The sequence below is a fragment of the Phascolarctos cinereus genome, unplaced genomic scaffold (assembly GCF_003287225.1).
Source record: "Phascolarctos cinereus isolate Bilbo 61053 unplaced genomic scaffold, phaCin_HiC Scaffold_7;HRSCAF=346, whole genome shotgun sequence".
In the NCBI taxonomy this organism is placed as follows: Eukaryota; Metazoa; Chordata; class Mammalia; order Diprotodontia; family Phascolarctidae; genus Phascolarctos; species Phascolarctos cinereus.
Window position 1 is genome coordinate 53,808,433 of NW_027556180.1, and position 20,014 is coordinate 53,828,446.

Consider the following 20,014-nt stretch of genomic DNA (forward strand, 5'->3'; position numbering starts at 1 on the left):
TTATTACCTACCCCTCCCCCACCCTCCCCATCCACCTACCACTTTTCCAGTCTTCTCATACTTTATACTGAACACTCTCTGATTCAATGACACTGGCCTCCTTGTAGTTTCTCACATAAGACACTCCATCGTTTGCTCCACATGCCTGGAATGTTCTCCCTCCTCATCCCTACCTATGCTTAATAAATGTTGACTGGCTGAGATAGTAGAATATATTTCCCTCTCTTCTTTCAGAGATGGAAGACTACAGGTGTGGAATACCACATATAATGTTAGATTTCTTTATGTGCTAGTTAGTTTGTTCAATGTTTTTCCCTTCTTTTTAATTCTTAGTTAACAAAAGCTATCAATACAAATTAAAAATTTTAAACTGATTAAAATATGCTTTCATAAATAATGATGAACAAAAGGTAAATATATTAAATTGTATTTTCTCCAACTGTACTATAACTCCAGAGTCAATAAAGGATCAAGTGAGGTATAAGTTTTCAAAGTAAACCAATGTTTTATATTGAGGAAAAATAAAAACTTTCAAGAGTTCCTTCCCAACACCAGAACAAATACATGATAAATTAATGTTGAGTACCAGAAAGATGGTACTGTTTTGCTGAAGACAAAATATACCCCCAAAATGCCCCAAAACAAACACAATGAAGCATCATTAACAGACTGAAAAAGAGAATGTGACCCTCTAGATAATGAAAAAATCAAATTGATTCCCCCCCACACTAATCTGTTATGTTTATTATACGTTGTTTTATAAGCATGTTTTTAAAAATGCAATTTTATTTAGTTTTATACTTTTAAAAATCTGAAAATATTAAAGAGACTATATCTACCATTAGTAAAAACCGTAACAAAAAAATGAGCCAATAAAGCAGGGATTCTTAACCTTTTTTTGTGCCACAGACCCCTTTGGCAGTCTCACGAAGCCTATAAACCGCTTCTAGAAATAATGTTTCAAATGCATAAAACAAAATACATAATATTAACAAAGGTAACCAATTATACTGAAATTCAGTTATCAAAATATTTTAAAATAACTTTATGGACCTCAGGACACCTACACTAAAAGTCTATGTAATTCTAAGTTTAAATGTTATTACTATAAATTAAATTACTATGACAGGAGAGACAGTAAAGGAAGACGTGGCTGAAGTGATTCATCAAAAATGTTCAGGTTCTTTAAAGCTTAAGTTTCATAGGAAACAAAATAATATTTCAAGGAACCTATTATGTTACCAATTAAGAAATTCCTTCCATTGGTGTAGACAGAAATCCTTTCACTGGATTTTATCATCCCATACCTCAAATAGTTAACTTTCAAATGGTATATGAGCATAAAACTCATAAAATTTTAACAATGATAAAGCTCTAACTAGGGTTATAATTTTTTCCTAGGAAAAAAAGTACAACATCTACTTTTAACATGAATATAAGTTCAAAGTTTTGGAGGAAGATCCTGTAATTCACATGTAATACTTTATTCAAGATAAAAGAAAAATTCTACCTCCTCATTTGTCAAATATGAAGACAGATTAGTTATTGGTCCTTTCTGAAGTCATCATCAATAGTTCCAGAAGAATCTACCTCATTCTGTCTTGGAGTTAGAACTCAGATAGTTTATGAACAGCACAGAGCAAAACAGGACTAATGAGTTTGAGCTAAATCAAGACAGAAATTTTAAAATCAACTGGATACTTACCAATCAGCCATATAATAAGAAGATAGTCTATCCTTTCAAGCGCTGGCCCCATGGTATTTTTCTTATCCTCATTGTAGACCAGGGAGTATAAGTTAAGCAATAACAAGAATGTAAAATATGAAGCTCCATGAATAATAAACTTCATAAAAGGTGTGTGGATTATTCGACCAACTTGAGATTTGGGAGCAATCAAATAACAGAGTGACAGAATTGGCCAAAAGATGCCAACTGTCAGAACCGTCAATATCTTCTTACAGGTGTGTTTACGCCGGTAACCCGCCATCTGTCCAAACCAAACCGTGTTGAGGAACTGCTGACAGTTAGATTGAGAGACAAACTGAAAAGAAGGCACAAAAAATTAAAATAAAGGATCTGAACACTGACTGATGAACCTATTATTCAAGTTGCTATTCAAGGTTTTAAGAAGATTAAAAATGAGTATTACAAAAATTCTTCAAAAAGAAAAGTAAGATTTTTTTTACCTGAGCAAAGAAAAAATTATAATACATGTCTTCTCAAATAATTTCATTGCACTTATTTGGTATGCAAAATGTAGTTGTCTTGAATTGTTTTATAAAATATAAAATGTGGTTTTCTGAGAAAAACAGTAAATATTTATTACCTTCCAAATACAGTAATAAGTATATTAGTTTCATGAATTAATACCACTTATAAGAAATTCAAATTCAAATCCTAAATCTTATATCTAAAAGGTACACAAGGCATTAACTTTTTTAAAATTTTAAGCTAATATATGCACATTTAAATAAAGTCAAACCCAGATGTAATGTAACATGAAAAAGAAAAGCACCAAAAAAACATTCTCCCTAACTGGATATAACAAATACAGACTAATTTTCTTTATGAATTGCTTCACAATTTAGAATAGACAAGCTTTTCCAATGTGTTAAGCCTTTAGAGTGTAACATAACTTAAGCAGCTTGATAACTCTAGGTTCATTAACATGAGACCAAGTCTAAATACACAAAGTAAAATGGAGTGCTTTGAAATTATTCAGACAACCAGAAAACTGGCAGCACAGTGAACAGCACACTGTCTCTGGAGTCAGGAGTAACAGTTCTGTGACCTGGGTAAGTCACTTAACCCCAACTGCTTCCAAAACAAAACAAAATTAAACAAATTATTCAGACAACTTTATATAGAAAGCAGATTGTTCTGACAAAAAAATAATTTAGAGATCATTCTCCATGTCCTATTTTTCTACTGAAGGATCTTACACTGTAGAAAAACAAATTTATTGTTTAAGAAAGAAGTAAACTAGTCAATGTGACTGCTATGCAGTTATGCAAAGGACACTGTATAAACAAAACATCTTATCATTCAACGCAAGTGCTAGTTAGGCATTTGGTTCTATCATTCTTAATGGCTAAAATGAATTATTTTCTTTCCTTAACAAAGAAGTACCTGAGAGACATGTTCTCTCTCTCTCTGTCTCCCAACAAATTTTTCAGTTTAAAGAATTAGAAGAATAGTTTCTCCTTCCCCCAGAAGGAACTGCAAGTTTGGATATTCTCCTATTCCCCTCTGCTACATCCAGTCCATAACTGCAAAAATTAAGCATTTTAAACAGAAAAACTAAAATTAAAAAAAAGACTGCTACAACATATTTTTCCTTTTTATTTGACTAGATTTTTTTCAAGTTTCAAAAGAACTAGATCACTTATTCTTATTCTGAATCATATCGTTGTTAACTACTAAGCATTTAACTTCATCTCAAGGCAGAATCCACAACCAAATCTTTCTAAGTGTATTAAAATCTATACTATTTTAAAGGAAGAAATTCCACAACTCTTTCTCTATAACCTTTTAAAACAATTCTTTCCTTTTAGGAAAATCTACTTTTTATCTAGTCTAAATCATTCCTGTTTCCTCTTGTTTTTCTTCAATGGAAACATCTCATTCAAAAACCAAGAAATTCAAAAGATAATGTATATTGCCTCCTAACCTCCTCTTCTTTAGGAAGAACTATTTCCTGAGTCCAATTTTCAAACTCAGCCTTTGAATGAATCTTTGCATTTCACATACACCGTGGGTTGTGGAACACATAGGGATCAAAGTTTGTAATGTAATGCAAAGAGTGTATAAACATTCCTACATTCTATATTTCTGTCAACATACTCCAATATTGTCTTTGCTTTTAAAACTACTTCTGAATATTGCTGTCATATTATTAGCTTACTGCACACTGAATCCTCACAGTATAATTGCTCATAACTAGTAATTCTCATCTTATATTCAGTTTTTTCACCACAGAGGTGATATCTTAAATTTAGACTGTCTGAAATTACTTTATTCTTTGTTTTTGACTTGGTGTTTCAGGTAATGAATGACACTGGTAACCATGCATGAAATGCAAACTGATGCATGAAATAGTAAAACCACAAAAAGACACACAATGGCGGCAAAAAAGGGTGCTGAAGAAGACACACAGTTAAACTTTTTACAATTTAACTTTCACTACTATCAATATTTTACCTTCATCCAACACCTAGAGAGCTAAACTTGTTTCCACTGCCAAAGGAAATGAACCACACCTAATTATAAATGATATTCTCACTATAAATGAAATTAGACCAAGTGAAGAAGTATTTACAGTCACATATCTGATAGCTGTAGAAAATATAAGATCTCATTTTATTCACTAAGTCAATTGGAACACATTTATTAACTCAGTAGAAAAAAAGGAGACTTTAATGCTCTTTAAAGACAAGGTGTCTCCCAAACTTACATCAAAACTATATAAGACTCTTTGACAGATGAGACTAGAGAGATAATATATGAAATCAGAGGGAGATATCAAACAGAGAAAGCTATGTTTTCAGGATTTTCACCAAAGGTACCCCCCAGGGCCATGGATGAGATGTTCAACAAATGCTTCTATATTGAGACACAAAACTAACTGAATCAAGCCCTGGAACACTACAAAACTCCCTTGCTGAAAAGCATGGTAACCTAAAAAAAATTGGTCTAACCACCGGAAAAATTTTTTGCCTGAGTTGATTAGATTACAAAATAGAGGGTGCTGAAAAGTTCAAAGGCATTTTCTACACCACTAAAAATCTATGCAGAGCCAGATTCAATTCAGCTATGCTGTAGTCTTATCTTCATTTTTGGAACAAATAGTAGATAAGATTTATAAACAAAGAAGGTGATACTTTTTTTTTCTTTTTTAAATAAAACATTTCAGTAAACAAGGCATAATGTTACCAGATCAAGACTGCATTACTGTAACAATCAACCTGGACATTAAAAGTTTAATACACAGATCTTTTCAATATGACATCATAGGATTTAACTCTAAAGTCAGTTAACAGGTAAATCCTATGCAGCACAGAATTATCACATACCTCCTTTTGGTTATATTTGATAGCAAGTTTCAAACGACTTAAATTCATTCTTTCTTCCAACAATCCCCTTTTATCCAAAGGCTCATCATTAGATGTGTGGTTTAGGATGACTTCCAGTTCCCGTGAATTCCGTGCCTGTGCAAGCAAATCTTTGGCAAACATTTTACATTGCTGAGCTAGTTCTTCATAATCATTCCTACAAAACACAATAGTATATAATAACCACTTTAAAATGATTATGTTACCTTCAATCATACCTCAAAAATTAAAATAGAAACTTGGTAACATTAATGTTCAAGTCAAATGTGCTTCACTATACTGAGCCAAAGAAGATATCAGGAAATACCTTCAACATATATTCTCATTCTGAACCTCTCCATAGGATCTAATGAAGTTGAAGGCTTAGCCAAACAACCATATTAGAACCCTGCTTCTATGAGGCATAGGAAAAACCATTTTTCACATTTATAGACCAATCTTCACATCTTCCCTCATTACAAACTGATTTTCCTAGTTAGCTTGCTTAATTCATGTGGCACAGGATTTATTCTAACGACAGTTCCCTAAATATTAATATTAATGAGTTCAAGCTCTCTGGTGCAGTGAACAATCCTCTGGCTCTGAAGTCAGCAGACTGGGCTCACATCCTTCCTCTAATGCTTATTACCTCTGTAACCTCACTTAACTCATCTGGGGCTCATTTTTGTCACCTGTAAACTCAGACAGCTGGACTGGATGGCCTCTGCAGTCCCTTTTACCTCTAGATCTATGATCCTATAACCTTAAATAATAAAACGTTCTACTTAATTTTTAGCTAGATATTTTCAGGTAATTTACTTATTATTTCTGTTGTTTCTAATATTTTCAAATAGTATTTTAAGTGATTATTTGGGGAGGGGAAAACCACTTGGCATTGACCAATAGATACCCGTCCTCAGATTCCCATTATTTTAGTCTTGGGATTCATCTAGGCAAAATGTATAGAACAAGTATAGCGCTATGTATATTGTAGACAATAAACGTGTCCATGAAAAATTAGCTACGAAAAAATATGTAGTTCTAGTGAATACACTGTAAAAATCTTTGGTTTAATTCAATTTACATTTATATCTAATTTAGGACAAATTTCATAAGCAACTTTATAAATATGACAAAATTAATCTGCATCTTTAAAATATTAAGAATTAGGTTTAAAAAGAAATAAATACCAATTCTAAAATTGAAGTCAAACTTCATAGTAGCATTTTTTTCTGCACTTCGTCTAATGTTTTTAGCCAGACACAAAAGTCACCTCCACTTAAGTCTCTTTTTGGAGGGTAAGGTGAAAGGAAAAGGAAGGAAGAACAGAAAGTCCTTCAAATTTATATTCTTGTGCCTTCTAGGAGCTAGCCTCAAAAACCAGAAGCTGGGAGAAACTTTCTTTTCCTTGAAAGCTATCAGTTTTTCCCATTACTACTCATTTGATCCCACACAAAAACAAGAGAGATACAACTTTTAGGCACAAGCTATATAGCAGACTAATGCTCAGAGACTTAACTTGTTCCTCTGGGGATAAACAGGATTAACAGTACCAGCAGAAAGCCAAGCCACTTGAAAAGGAGAAAAAAAAATGTAGCTTGGGGAAAGTAAGCGCATTGGGAAAAGGCACGTAGTCCCTGCATAATGCCAAGTCCAAGAATCAAAGAAGTGAGAGGACTCCAGCATAAGAGCATGAAGTCCAAAACTCAGGCAAAGAAAGGGAAATCCCTGAGGTAGGTGTAAAGAGGCAGGCACGTGAACTCTTCAAGCTCCTTCATATCTCAGGTCAGGCAAGACCTCAGCTCACAATATAAAATGTATTACTGAAATCACTGCAATGGCTTGTGCAGATTATGCTGCTACTAATTAGCTTTCTTTTAGGGCACATTTGAATTGAAGAGTTGAGTAACATGGGTAGTCATATGTTCCTGTTTGCCAAAAGTATGTTTGACCATAAAGCTGTCATGCATATACACATCTGGGCTGGTGTGTATCTTTATATTCATGATACATAACTGGGTAAAAATGTTACAAGTTAGAATATCAGGTTCAAAAGAATAAACTTTATTCTATCAATCATAGGTCATTTAATTATTTAATAATCACTTTTGGGGTTGCAGAGTATTACTGTGGAAACAGCATTGGAGGAGGAATCCAGAGACCTAACTTCCATCCCAACTGTACATTAACTAGCTGTCTGGGAAATCATTTGACCACTCTAGGCCCCCAGTGCCTCACTTCAGGCCTCAAGGATCTCTGCGGTCCCTTGCAGCTCTGTCTATGATGCAAATATTAAATAGTATCCACAGAACAAAAATAATCAAGTTGCTACAAAAGTTGTTTGTCTTTCTCCTCAAATGGTCTTTGTTCATTATTACTAATACTATTAAGATAACAGTTGATACAAAATGTAATTTCTGATTTTTTTATGTCAAACCACTTGACAGTATCAAGGACTTTGGTACTAAGAACTTCTTTTTTTGAGGCAATGGGGGTTAAGAGACTTGCCCACAGCCACACAGCTAGTAAATGTCAAGTGTCTGAGGCCACATTTGAAATCAGGTCCTCCTGACTCCAAGGCCAGAGATCTATCCACTGCGCAACCTAGCTGCCCCAAGATTTTTTTTTTAAACAGCAATTTATCCAAAGTGATACAACATGCAAGAATAAATATTCATTGTGGAGGTACTAACATTTAAACCATAAAAAGAATATATGCTGTCAGATAGGACAAGGCATTAAACAATTTAAAGGGGTTTTTTTTCAGTGTTACCTGAATTCCACCTCCACAAGACTGAGCTCTTTTAAGTCTGCACTAAGTTCAAATGCTCTTAGAATTGGATCTTCTTCTGTTAACATGATTAGAGCTGGACTGGCTAAGCAACGATAGATATCAAGTCGAAACCTGTGGTTAAAGATATTATTTGAAATTGTAAATTCTTATTATAAATATGTCTCACCTGATTAGTAATTTTAACATGATTTTTTTCTAAAATTATACTTAATGATAATAAAGCATTTACTTTTTTTAAGGCATGTGGAAAATTTGACCAGCTATCATAATACATTTGTTAAGAGTTTGATATACTTGAATCTGTCCCAAGGAGGTAAAGAAACAAAAAAAACAACTGATGTGCCTTTAATATTTAAGCCTTAGTTTTCCCTCCAGGTGCAAAACTGTTTTATGAAATCAAGTTTGATCCCAAAGATATTTACATCCCTTTCTTATTAAAAAATGAATCATGTCATCTAATTGATAGCTCAAGTTTAACACAGAATTATTGTGTCAAGTTATATAGCCTGTGTAAATTAAAAAGGTGAAATAAGATAATGTATTTACCACACTTATAATGACACAGGTATAGCATAACTAAAGAGTGGGCATTGGAGCCAGGAAGATCTCTTGCCTTTGAGACACAGTGGCTGTGCATCCCTGGGAAAGTTTCTTAAATCTTGGTGCTCTAGATAATGCTCTAAGATTATGGCCTAGAGAAGGTGCCAATCTGCCCTAGTAAAGGTAGTTTCCTCTCCCAGAAGTTTTCTGTGTCAATGAAAGCATTGGTCCATTTCCTATCCCTTATACCTAGTCTTTATAGGTTAAAAAAAAAGTTCCAATTTTGATAAGCTGAAAAACTAGCATACAGAATATTGACACTTAGAAAAAAATCACGTTTTGAATTTTGAAAAAAATCTGGAATAGAAAATAAAAGATCACAAAAGCCAAATATGATGAAGTTAGCTTGAACGCCCACCCAAATTAACAATGTCTTAAATTTGAATTAGTAAAGTATTAAGTCCTTTCAAACTTCAAATCTGATAAGATTCTAAGCTTCTCTACCAAGTGATTACTTAAAAAAACCTCCAAAGCATATGTATCATAACACATAAATTCTCTCGTGTATAAAATGTGAAGCATTAAACAGTAACTTTTAGTGTTACCAGCCATTTACCTAAAAGACAACAAGAACTAAAATTACAAGATACAGTGACAATACACATGGTGGAAAAGACACAAAATATTCACAAGGCAAGGATAAGTTGTTCTTTTTTTTCTGGAAAATTAATAGAAAAAAATCAAAATGTACTACACAAGTCTGAATAGAACGTTAATCATCTTCATACTGCAGGTAAACCTTGCTGGTCTCCACAAGCACAGGTGGCAGTAGCAAAAGTTTCCTCACCAACTACTTTACATTGAAATATCTTAAGTCCCATGACCCTGCTGTCCTGAAAGATATGGAAGCCAGAACTTTCTTGTTCTAATGCCTATATCCTGGAACTGTACCTTTAGGGGACCTCATTATTAAGCTCATCAACTCTCCCTTTCTCACATCACGAAAGGTAGAGATAACTTCATGAAACTGAGAAGAGGAGATCTGTTTGTACTTTGTTCAATTAATAGGGCTCCATTTACTATTCCATCAACCCATCAAAAAGAACATAAAGACTGTGCTAGAAGCTGGAGACAGACAAAAATCAAATAATCCCCGCCATAAAGAAGCTTACTTACTATTGAAGGAGAGAGGACAACATGAACATATGTCAGTGTATATTAACAAGTATATACAAAATGTATGTGAGGGAAATATAAAGCCACTTTTGGACATGTAGACAATGTCAGATCAGAGAAGCCTTCCTGTAGAAAGTGTGGTTTGAGCTGTGCTCTGGAGGCCAAGTATATACCATGTGTCAAGGACAGCTTGCACAGAGGCTGGTGATGGTAGATGAGGAATAGTATCAACGTCATTTTGGCTGGATTGGGTGTGAAGGGGAATATGTCCTGTCCTACTTGCCTCTGTTTTATAAAGGAGCTTGTTTGCCAAACTCATGCTACCTTTTGGCAAGTTTTTGACTGAGACACTTCCTCAGTTCTTTCAGTCTTCTTACTATGGCAACTCTTTTACATTAAATGTCTCTAAGTGTTAATCATAATTAATGTCTTTATTTTTTCTGTTTCCCAGTCTTTGGAAATGACATCTTGTCCAAGTAGGGTTGGATTGGAGCTAATATAATTATTCATACTGCACTGGTTGTACTTTTATTCATATCTCTTGACACATCATAGTGGAAAGTCAGAATATTCCTGGCTCTCTATTGCCATTTCCAGATTCTCCCTATTCCACCATCAGTCAGTAACCTCTCCTCCTTCGAGGTTCATTCAGTTATATTTATCATCCAATCAAGATTCTAGTAGCTTTTTCTATTGACCTTCAGAACAATCTCTTTCCTTCTTCAATGGGTTGAGGCCCTGGCTTATCATTTTCTTCCACAACTTCTGCCTTCATACTAACAGACTCCAACATACTTGCTGATGTGCCCTCAAACACTGTAACTTTTCAATTCCTCAATTTACTCATTTTCTATGATGTACTTCTCCATTCTACCTCAGCTGCTGTTCAGTCATATCCACCTCTTTGTGACCCCATGGACCATAGCAGGCTGGGCCCTTCTACTCTCCACTATTTCCCAAAGTCTGCACAAGGACATATTCACTGTTTCCATGACATTGTCTATCCATCTCATTCTCTGACATCCTCTTTTCCTATTGCTTTCAGTCCTTCCCAACATCAGGGTCTTTTCCAATGAGTCCCATCTTCTCATTATATGGCCAAAATATTTAAGCTTCAGCTTCATTATTTGACCTTCCAATGAATAGCCTGAATTAATTTCTTTAAGTATTCACTTATTTAATCTCCTTCCTGTCCAAGGGACTCTCAAAAGTCTTCTCCAGCACCACAATTTGAAAGCATTGATTCTTTGGTGCTTAGCTTTCCTTATAGTCTAACTCTCACAGCCATACATTGCTACTGGAAAAACCATATCTTTGACTATGCCTTTGTCAGGAAGGTGATATCTTTGCTTTTCAGTATGCTATCCAAATTTGTCATAGTTTTCTTTCCAAGGAGCAAGTGTCTTTTAATTTCATGGCTGCAGTGCCATCTGCAGCAATCTTAGAGACCAGAAATATAAAATCTGACACCATTTCTTCTCCTTCTATTTGCCAGAAAGTGATGGGACCAGTTGCCAAGATCTTAGTTTTTTTGATGTTAAGCTTCAAGCCAACTTTTACACTCTCCTCTTTCACCCTCATCAACAGACAGTTGTATTATCTACAGTGCTATCATCTACATATCTAAGATTGTTGATATTTCTCCTGGCAATCTTAATTCTGGCTTTTGATTCATCCAGCTTGGCATTTTACATGATGTGCTTTGCATATAAGTTAAATAAATAAAGTGACAATATACAGCCTTGTCATACGCCTTTTCCAATCTTAAACCAATCAGTTGTTTCATTTTTTGGTTCTAATTATTGCTTGTTGGCCTGCATACAGGTTCCTCAGGAGACAAGTTAAGATGATTTGGTACTCCCATCTCTTTGAGGACTTGCTACACTTTGTTGTATTTAGTGTAGTTAATTAATCAGAAGCAGATGTTTTTCTGGAACTCCTTTGTTTTCTCCATAATCCAGCAAATGTTGGCAATTTGGCCTCTAGTTCCTCTCCCTCTTCGAAAACAGTCTGATCTTCTGGCAATTCTCAGTTCCCAAATTGCGGAAGCCTAGCTTGCAGAATCTTAAGGATAACCTTGCTAACATGTGAAATGAGAGTAATTGTTCAGTAATTTGAACATTTCTTGGCATTGCCCTTCTTTAGGGTTGGGATATAAACTGATCTTTTTCCAATCCAGTGGCCTCTGTTGTATTTTCCAAATTTGTTGGCATACTGAGTGCAGAATTTTGATGGCATCATGTTTTGGAGTTTTTAGCAGCTCAGCTGGAATTCTTTCACCTCCACCTCCTTATTGTTAGCAATGCTTCCTAAGTCCTACTTGACTTTGTTTTGGACTGTAGGTCAGTAACCCCACAATTGTGATTATCCTTGATATTAAGATCCGACTTTTATAGTCCTTTTGTATATTCTTGCCAGCTCTTCTTAATTTCTTCTGCTTCTGTTAAATTCCTAGCATTTTTGTGATTTATCATGCCTATTTTCAAATGAAACCTTCCCCTGATATCTCTAATTTTCTTGAAGAAATCTCTTGTCTTTCTCATTTTATTGTTTTCCTCTATTTCTTTGCATTGCTCATTTAAGAAAACCTTCTTATCTCTTGCTATCCTCTGGAATTCTGCATTCAGTTGGGTATATATCTCTCTCTTTCTACTTTAGCTTTCATTTTCCTTCTTTCCTCAGTTATTTGTAAATCCTCATCAGACAGCCATTTTGTTCTTCTTTTTCTTTTGGAATTTTTTGTTGTTGTTGTTGCAGCCTCCTGTATAACATTGCAAACCATTGCCCACAATTCTTCAGGCACTCTATCTATCAGACCTAATAATCCCTTAAATCCATTTATTACTTCCACTTCATATTCAGCTACCTTAGCTACACAAAGAGTTGGTCATACTCTTGATCTTAACTACGATCCACAAATGTTTCACTTCCATATTCATAAAACTCCCTTATCTGATAATCATCTTTTATGATTCCATCTTTTCCTCTGCATTATTGCCCTTAACCCTATTCTTCATAGTCACTATGACCTCCAAACCCTCTATCCTTCAGTTTTTTCACGGGCAATAATCCCTATAATGGCTACACACTTCTTTTCCCATCCTGACCTCTTAGTGAACCACTTCAAATCTAAACTATCCTCTATTAAACTATCCTTGAACCCCTTGCCTCTTTATTCTATCACCAATATTGTCCTACCAAGGCCCAGTCTTGGATTACTCCAATCATCCACTGCCTTTGCTCCAATTCACATGCTGCTGAACAAAGGTAGAGACAATTGTGAAACTGTGCCAACTAGGCCCACACAAGTGGACTGGCACATAGTATGCACTTGAAAATGTTTATTGGTTGACTGATTGATGTTACATAATCTCAATTGGGCCCTCACTGCAGCAACATAATCCCTTCATACACTCCTAATCAATTCACTACCACACTTACCAGAGGGGCTTTTCCAAAGCTTTTCAGCCCTTTTCAAAGCTCGTATGGCTCTCCCTTCTTCCATTCTCTCAGCTGAGAACTTTGCCTCATATTTCACTGAAACAGTTGAGGTCATTCCCCAAAAGCTCCCTCTTCTCCCCTCCATCTCATATTGCAACATTCAAGTTTCTTCCCAAACTAACTCTTCCTTCACCTCTGCCTCAGATAAAGAAGTGGCCCTTTGGCTTGCCAAGAATAATCCCTCTCCACTCCATACACAAGTGATTCCCATTCCATCCTGTCTTCTCCAGCTGACTGTCCCTCTCTATCAACCGCCCTCTCTCACAAATCTTCAATTTCTCCTTATCTACTGGCTTCTTCCTCGTTACCTACAAATATGCCCATATCTCTCCCATATTCAAAAAAATCCCTCCTTTGATCCATTCATCTCTACTAATTATTTCCCATCTATCTCCATTCTTTTTTGGCTGAACTCCTTGAGAAGACCATCTTGCCTTGAAAGTCTCTATTTCCTTTCTTCTCACTTTCTTCTTCTTAACTCTTCAATCTGGCTTCCAACTTCATCATTCAACTGAAAATATTGTCTCCAAAGTTAACAGTGATCTTCTAATTGCCAAATCCAATAGCCTTTTCTCAGTCCTTATCCTTCTTGACCTCTCAGAAGTCTTTGATATTACTGTTTAACACTACTAGGGCAATTAGAGGGTGTCGTGGCACACAATAAGCACTGAATAAATGCTTGTGCATTGATACACAGTATACTCTCATCTTTATTTTCTCCTCTAGTTTGGTATTTACCCTGTCCTTTGCTCTGAACAACTGATGATCTGACTACACACAACTGATATGATTATATATGAAACTAGCAATATCTTGTTTATAAAAATACAATTTCATTTTAAATATCATCATTAGGTGCTTATCATGTTGAATGCCATATAATTTTTTTCTTAAAGTATTCATGATGTAAAAGTATGATGCTTATGAATAGTACACAAGCTTTAGCCACTTTCATATCTTGATCTCAACTGAACCATATTTTCCAACAGAGCTTCTATTGTTCTTCCTGTGCCTATTTTTGCACACCAGTCATTGAATATCAAAATAAAGGCTTTGGAGAAATATTTAGAGAATTTTGTCAAGTTCTTCACAGTATCACTCTATTTCTTCATCAAAGATCTTTTAATTGCCAAATCCTATGGAATTTTTCTCAATCTTCATTCTTCTCAACCCCTCTGTAGCATTTGACAATATTGACTATATTTGCCTCTGAAATACTCCTTTCTCTTTGGATTTTTTTGACAATGCCCTCTCTGGGTTCTCTTCATGCCTCCCTGTCTTTGCATCATTCATATCACACTCCAACTGTGGGTATTCCCTAAAGCTCTGATCTAGCCCCTTTTCTATTTTCTCTCTGTATTCTATCACCTAGTTCCCATAGATTTAATTATCATCTCTATGCCAATGACTCCCAAATTCATATATCTAGCACTAGTCTCTCTCCTGAGCTCCAGTAAAGCCTTTCTAAAAGCTTACTGGATATTTCAAACTGGATGTCCCATAGATATCTCAAACTCAACATATGCAAAAGTGAACTCATTTTTCCTCCAAAACCTACTCCTCTTCTGAACTTCCCTATTTCTATCAAGGGTATCATCATCCTTCTCATCACCAAAATTTCAATTCTGGTCTTATGCTTGACTCTTCACTTTCACACATCCCATTCCTTGACATATCCACATATCCATTGTCAACTCTTGCAATTTCTACCTCCATAACATCTCATATAACCATCCCCCCTCCTCTCTACTCATGAGGGCATTATACTAATTCAGGCACTTATCATCTCTTGCTTGGACTATTGAAATAGTTTAACTGATGTCCCTACCTCAAGTCTCTCCTCTCTAATTCATCCTACATACAGCTGCCAAAGTGATTTTCCTAAAGTACAAATATGACCATGTCACTCCCTTACTCAATCAATTTCAACTCCAATGGCTTTATATTCCTCAAGGATCAATTATAAACTCCTCTGTTTGCCTTTTAAAACTTCCTCAGCCTGACTGGCCTCAACCTGCCTTCCTCATATTATTATACATTTCTGCCTTTATCACACTGTATGGTCCAGCCAAACTGGTCTTTCACACATGACAACCCATCTCCCATCTCCACTCCTTTATACCATGTCCCACATCCTTGGAAAGGACTCCATCTTCACCTCCACCTCTTAACATGCTTGGTTTCCTTCAAAACTTTTCTCAAGCACCACTTTCTGCTTGAAGACTTTCCTGCCCCCTGCTAGCTGATAGTGCCCTACCCCACCAAAAACATTTACTCTGCATTTACCTTGAATATACTGTGCATATACTTAATGACATATATATTGTCTTTCCAGATAGAACATATATTCCTTGAGAGCAAAGATTGTTTCATTTTTGTCTTTGTATGCCCAGTATTTAGAAGTACCTGGCACATGGTAACTTTATGAATGTTTGCTGACTTATTCATTCATTTAATGTGACACTATCATTAGGGAGATATGGCACATTAAGAATACCGACAACTAAAATCACATTCAATGATAGACTAAGAACTCTGACACTGTTAGCAGTCCTTGCCTCCTGTTCTGCCACTAGTTCCCTGTGGAAGTAAAAGTTGCTGTGCAAGAGTAACTTTTCCAATAAAATAGGAAGAACCACAAAAAGAAACAATCAAGTAACTGATTTACTAATACACAATACTATATCACAGCTATCAGGTACCTCATTAGTTAATTAGCAGCTTAATTTTCTGACCTGGAATGTCTTAGACTGTCCTTCTTGTTTTTTGCAGAGCACAGTGTACATTCACAACCCACTGCATGAGGTTTGGGTAAAGACACATCCTGTTTTAAAAGCATTGTAAGAATTTCATAGTTGTTACGATGAGCAGCTAAAATGACTGGAGCAACATCCATAGTTGTTGAATACTCTGGGTTCTGAATTCGCTCCATTAGTTTCTGAAAGATATTTATATCCATATTCAGAGGTTATAACTTACATCTTACAGAAAAAGCTTTTCCAAGAGATTCAAGTCAGAAATATCTAGAGAAGAACAATATCTAGAAACCTAAAGGATATTATACAGAGAGTGAAAAATAACATCAGCATCTCCTGCAGCCATATAATTTTTGTGAAATTCATAGTTAGTTGCTCATTATCATATAACTGAAGCCAAAAGCTTAACTTCAACCTGAATGAAACATAATTATGCCAGCAAAAAATTTTCAAAATAGCAAAGCATTTCATAATTAGGTTTTTCAGGCAAAAGAAAAAGGATATTTCTCAAAAAATACTACAAAAAATAACTTTTAACACTTCCTATGATCTCATAGGAAAATACACTGCAGTACAGGGATCCTAATATAATAAAGCACATTCACAGAATCAAATAACATAAGAGCTGAAAGAACTCATGACAACCAAATTAATCATTTAGGATTCAATCTCTTCATCTATAAAATGAGAGGATTGGACTCGATGACCTTTAATATAACGTTAGGTTCTTAGGTGTTAAGATTTTTATTTTATTTTATTATTTATTAGCATATATACTAGTATTACAATATATTTTTTATATGTAATGTATATTAGATACGTTTAAATATTATATGTTAGCATATATACAAGTATTATGATAAATTTTTCATGAAATAATGAGAACTTCCCACATAATACTGCCCTAACATCATTTTTAACGACATTATCAATACATTATAACCAAACACCAAAATAATTTTATCCTATCACTCATTTATAACAACATTATTCTGAACCAACTATCATCCATAACATCTTTTTTGCTTGTTTTTTTTTTCTTTAAATAAATTAACAGCAGGCAAGATATATTCATATTAAAAATCCTCTCCCACAAATTCTTTTTTCCTAGGAAAACGCTCTTTACAATTTTAGTGATATCAAAGCAAACTTAGAAAAAAATAAATTGCATGAACAAATGAAATAACAAAAACGTATAACATAAATGAATGGGGAAAATGACATACTTCTCCAACTCTCTACTCCAATCCTAGACATGGTGAAAACCCGGATGGTGGGGTGGGAGAGGGGAGGGTTAGCACCACTTTTCACTTCACAGTTCTCTACACATATGCCCTGTAGTCATCATTTCACTATATTCCTGTCATGGTTACAAAAAAAGCATGAATGCTAGTAGTGCCCAGGTGTCTGGTGATAGGAAGAGGAAGTAAAGATTATAGGAGTGTAAGAGTTTAACAAAAGACGTACATATTCATGCAATAGTAGAATTCTGACAAAGCTCCCTTGGGAACTTTCCATTCTGTTATTTAAAGTAATCCAGTTAGTGTCCATTACGAAATTAAAAAGTTACATGACAGAAGGTTATCTCTCTGTTATCTATACTGGTTTGGTTTTCATATCTTTACTGATGACAACAGAAAGAGCAGCACACTGTAACACATCACAAAGCAACAGTTCTTATTTAGTTTTAGAAATATGCTGTAAAACTGTCCTGGAGAATACTTTCATATACACACCACACACACACACACACACACACACACACACACACACACAAAAGTCCATCTATCTAAAAGCTCAAGTTTCTTACTTCATATTTTAAAATATGAACTATGAGGGCAGTTAGGTAGCACAGCAGATAGAGCACCAGCCCTGGAATCAGGAGGACCTGAGTTCAAATCCGGCCTTAGACACATAATACTAACTAGCTGTGTGACCTTGGGCAAGTCATTTAACCCCAACTGCTTCACCAATTTATATATATAGTATATATATACATACATATGTATGTGTGTATATAGATATATAGTATATATATATACATATATCTATATATATACATACATATGTATGTGTGTATATAGATATATAGTATATATATACATATATATGTGTGTGTATATATATAGTATATATACATATATGTGTGTGTGTATATATATAGTATATATATACATATATATGTATGTGTGTATACATATATATGTGTATATATATATATACATATGTGAGAAATGATCTCTCAGAAGTGAAGCCTCCTCAAAGGGTCATTAGCTCTTGTTAATGGTTCTGGTATTGCTGCTTTTGAGTGGTACATGTGTACCAACACTAAGCGAAGACCTCTCAGAATACAAGACCCCCTCCCCTAGCCTTCTCCCTCCCCTACTCTTAGATAGTGTTAGCAGAAATTCCTGAGCCATAAGAGCATCCTGTCTATCTCATCCTCTAGCTAGTTATATGACCTTGGGTAAAAGGCTGCTGAAACTGTGAGGCCCTGAAAGGGGGAACATGCTAACATAATTTCTACACCTCTTTGTTCTCTCTGTTACTGGGGTAGTTTTTACACGAATAGATTGTATACCTGAGGCTCAGTCAATGAGCCAACGGGAAGGGGGTTAGGGTGGGCTGCTGCGTTAGGGTCTATATAATCTTGCCTTAAACAAAGAGCACGGGCACTCTCGGGGCAGCTTAGGCAGCACGGGGGTGCCCTCTCTGGAGAAAGTCAATGAAGAGATCTCTCCTTTTTGCAAACTTTTATCAAGACTCTGATTTTTAACTGAGAGAAACAATGTAAACAATGTGAGATCTCTCAGATGGGCTGAGTGTAACAATTTCTTAGACTGTTGCAAACTCGAGGTTGGTTACACTAACCTGAATAGGCCTAAGTTTCAGGTTCCTAGAAATCACATGATTTGTATTGTTACATCAGCATTAAGTAATGGTTAATTACTAAATAAGGATAAATAGCTGGGATTGGTAGTATTATAACACGGTTTCTTGTTTCTGGGGTAGATTTTCGCGTTTTAGAGTGTAAGGCTGAAATTCCTGTCCAATGGGAATTCAAAGCCAGTGGTGGGTGGGTATCTCTGTGTTGGGGCTATATAACCTTTGTCCTGGCCTTCATGCCTTGCCTCGCTTCGCTCAGACTGCCCGACAAAGCAGACGCCCGCTTCTCGCAAGAACATAATAAATCTTTCACTTTATACCTGAGTATTATTTTGGGGTAGCAGTACCACACACAGACACACACACGTGTGTGTGTGTGTTTGTGTGTGTTAACTACGTATAACTTGCATCTGTACTTGAAAGCCACTGCTCAAAAGCACCACTTTCACTAGAAAAATGGAAAATCAACAAGTTTCAAGAAACTTAAAAAAGAAAGTACATAAAAATAGTAGTTGTTTCCTATCTAGGAGAAACAGAGGCTAGCAGATAAACAAGCAAAAGGACAAAATATCTTTGTACTAATTCATACACAAGCAGACTGGAACACATTATGCTGAAACTGCAATATCTCATCAGTATTTTTGCCTTTTACTATAACTCAAAGTTGAAAAACAATTTTTAAATATAAGCTACATGGAAAGCTTTAATCATCAACTATAATAAGGAATAACAGAATGGGGTGCCTTGAAAGTAATGAGTTTTATATCATGAGAAGTTTTTGAAAAGATATCGGATGAGTAATTTTCACAAATGTTGCAGAAAGGATTCCTTCCAAATCTAAAATTCTATGATTCTGCTGGAAATAATGGTGACAGTAGAATAATACCTCCACTGTTTCACAGTCAATAAGCAGATCCCTGCAAGGAACAAGCATGGAGTGTAACTTGTGGAGAGAAGAGTAGGGTCTGGAACCCAGGACTAAGAATACAGAACAGACTACCAAATTAGACTAGGAGTTAGGATACAGATATCATAAAAAAGGAAAAATATTAGGAGGAAGTGAGTAGTATAGGTATTTCTGAGCCTATAGTAGGAGCTATCTTCCTACATCTTTCTAAGCCCCATCACTTATAATTGCCACTTAAGCTAGAGATAGAGCCTGTGGCAAGATTCAATATTCACTACTTTTTTGAACTATCCTAATTGTGAATAGAGATATTTCAGATATCAGGGATAAAGGATCAGAGTTCTCAGGTCATACATGAAAAAC

At 35.3% G+C, this 20,014-nt stretch overlaps 1 protein-coding gene across 3 annotated transcripts in view; it reads right to left on the minus strand.

Annotated features, from left to right (window-relative positions):
- Positions 1 to 20,014, minus strand: part of TRPC1 (transient receptor potential cation channel subfamily C member 1) — a 75,962-nt gene that overhangs the window by 32,720 nt on the left and 23,228 nt on the right. For all 3 annotated transcript variants that reach the window (XM_020970982.2, XM_078147229.1, XM_020970980.2), the window contains 4 exons: positions 15,838 to 16,040; positions 7,865 to 7,996; positions 5,074 to 5,269; positions 1,706 to 2,042 (listed from right to left, as the gene is read on the minus strand). In XM_020970982.2, the coding sequence (XP_020826641.1) occupies positions 1,706 to 2,042; positions 5,074 to 5,269; positions 7,865 to 7,996; positions 15,838 to 16,040 (868 nt within the window). The remainder of the gene's footprint in view (positions 1 to 1,705; positions 2,043 to 5,073; positions 5,270 to 7,864; positions 7,997 to 15,837; positions 16,041 to 20,014) is intronic.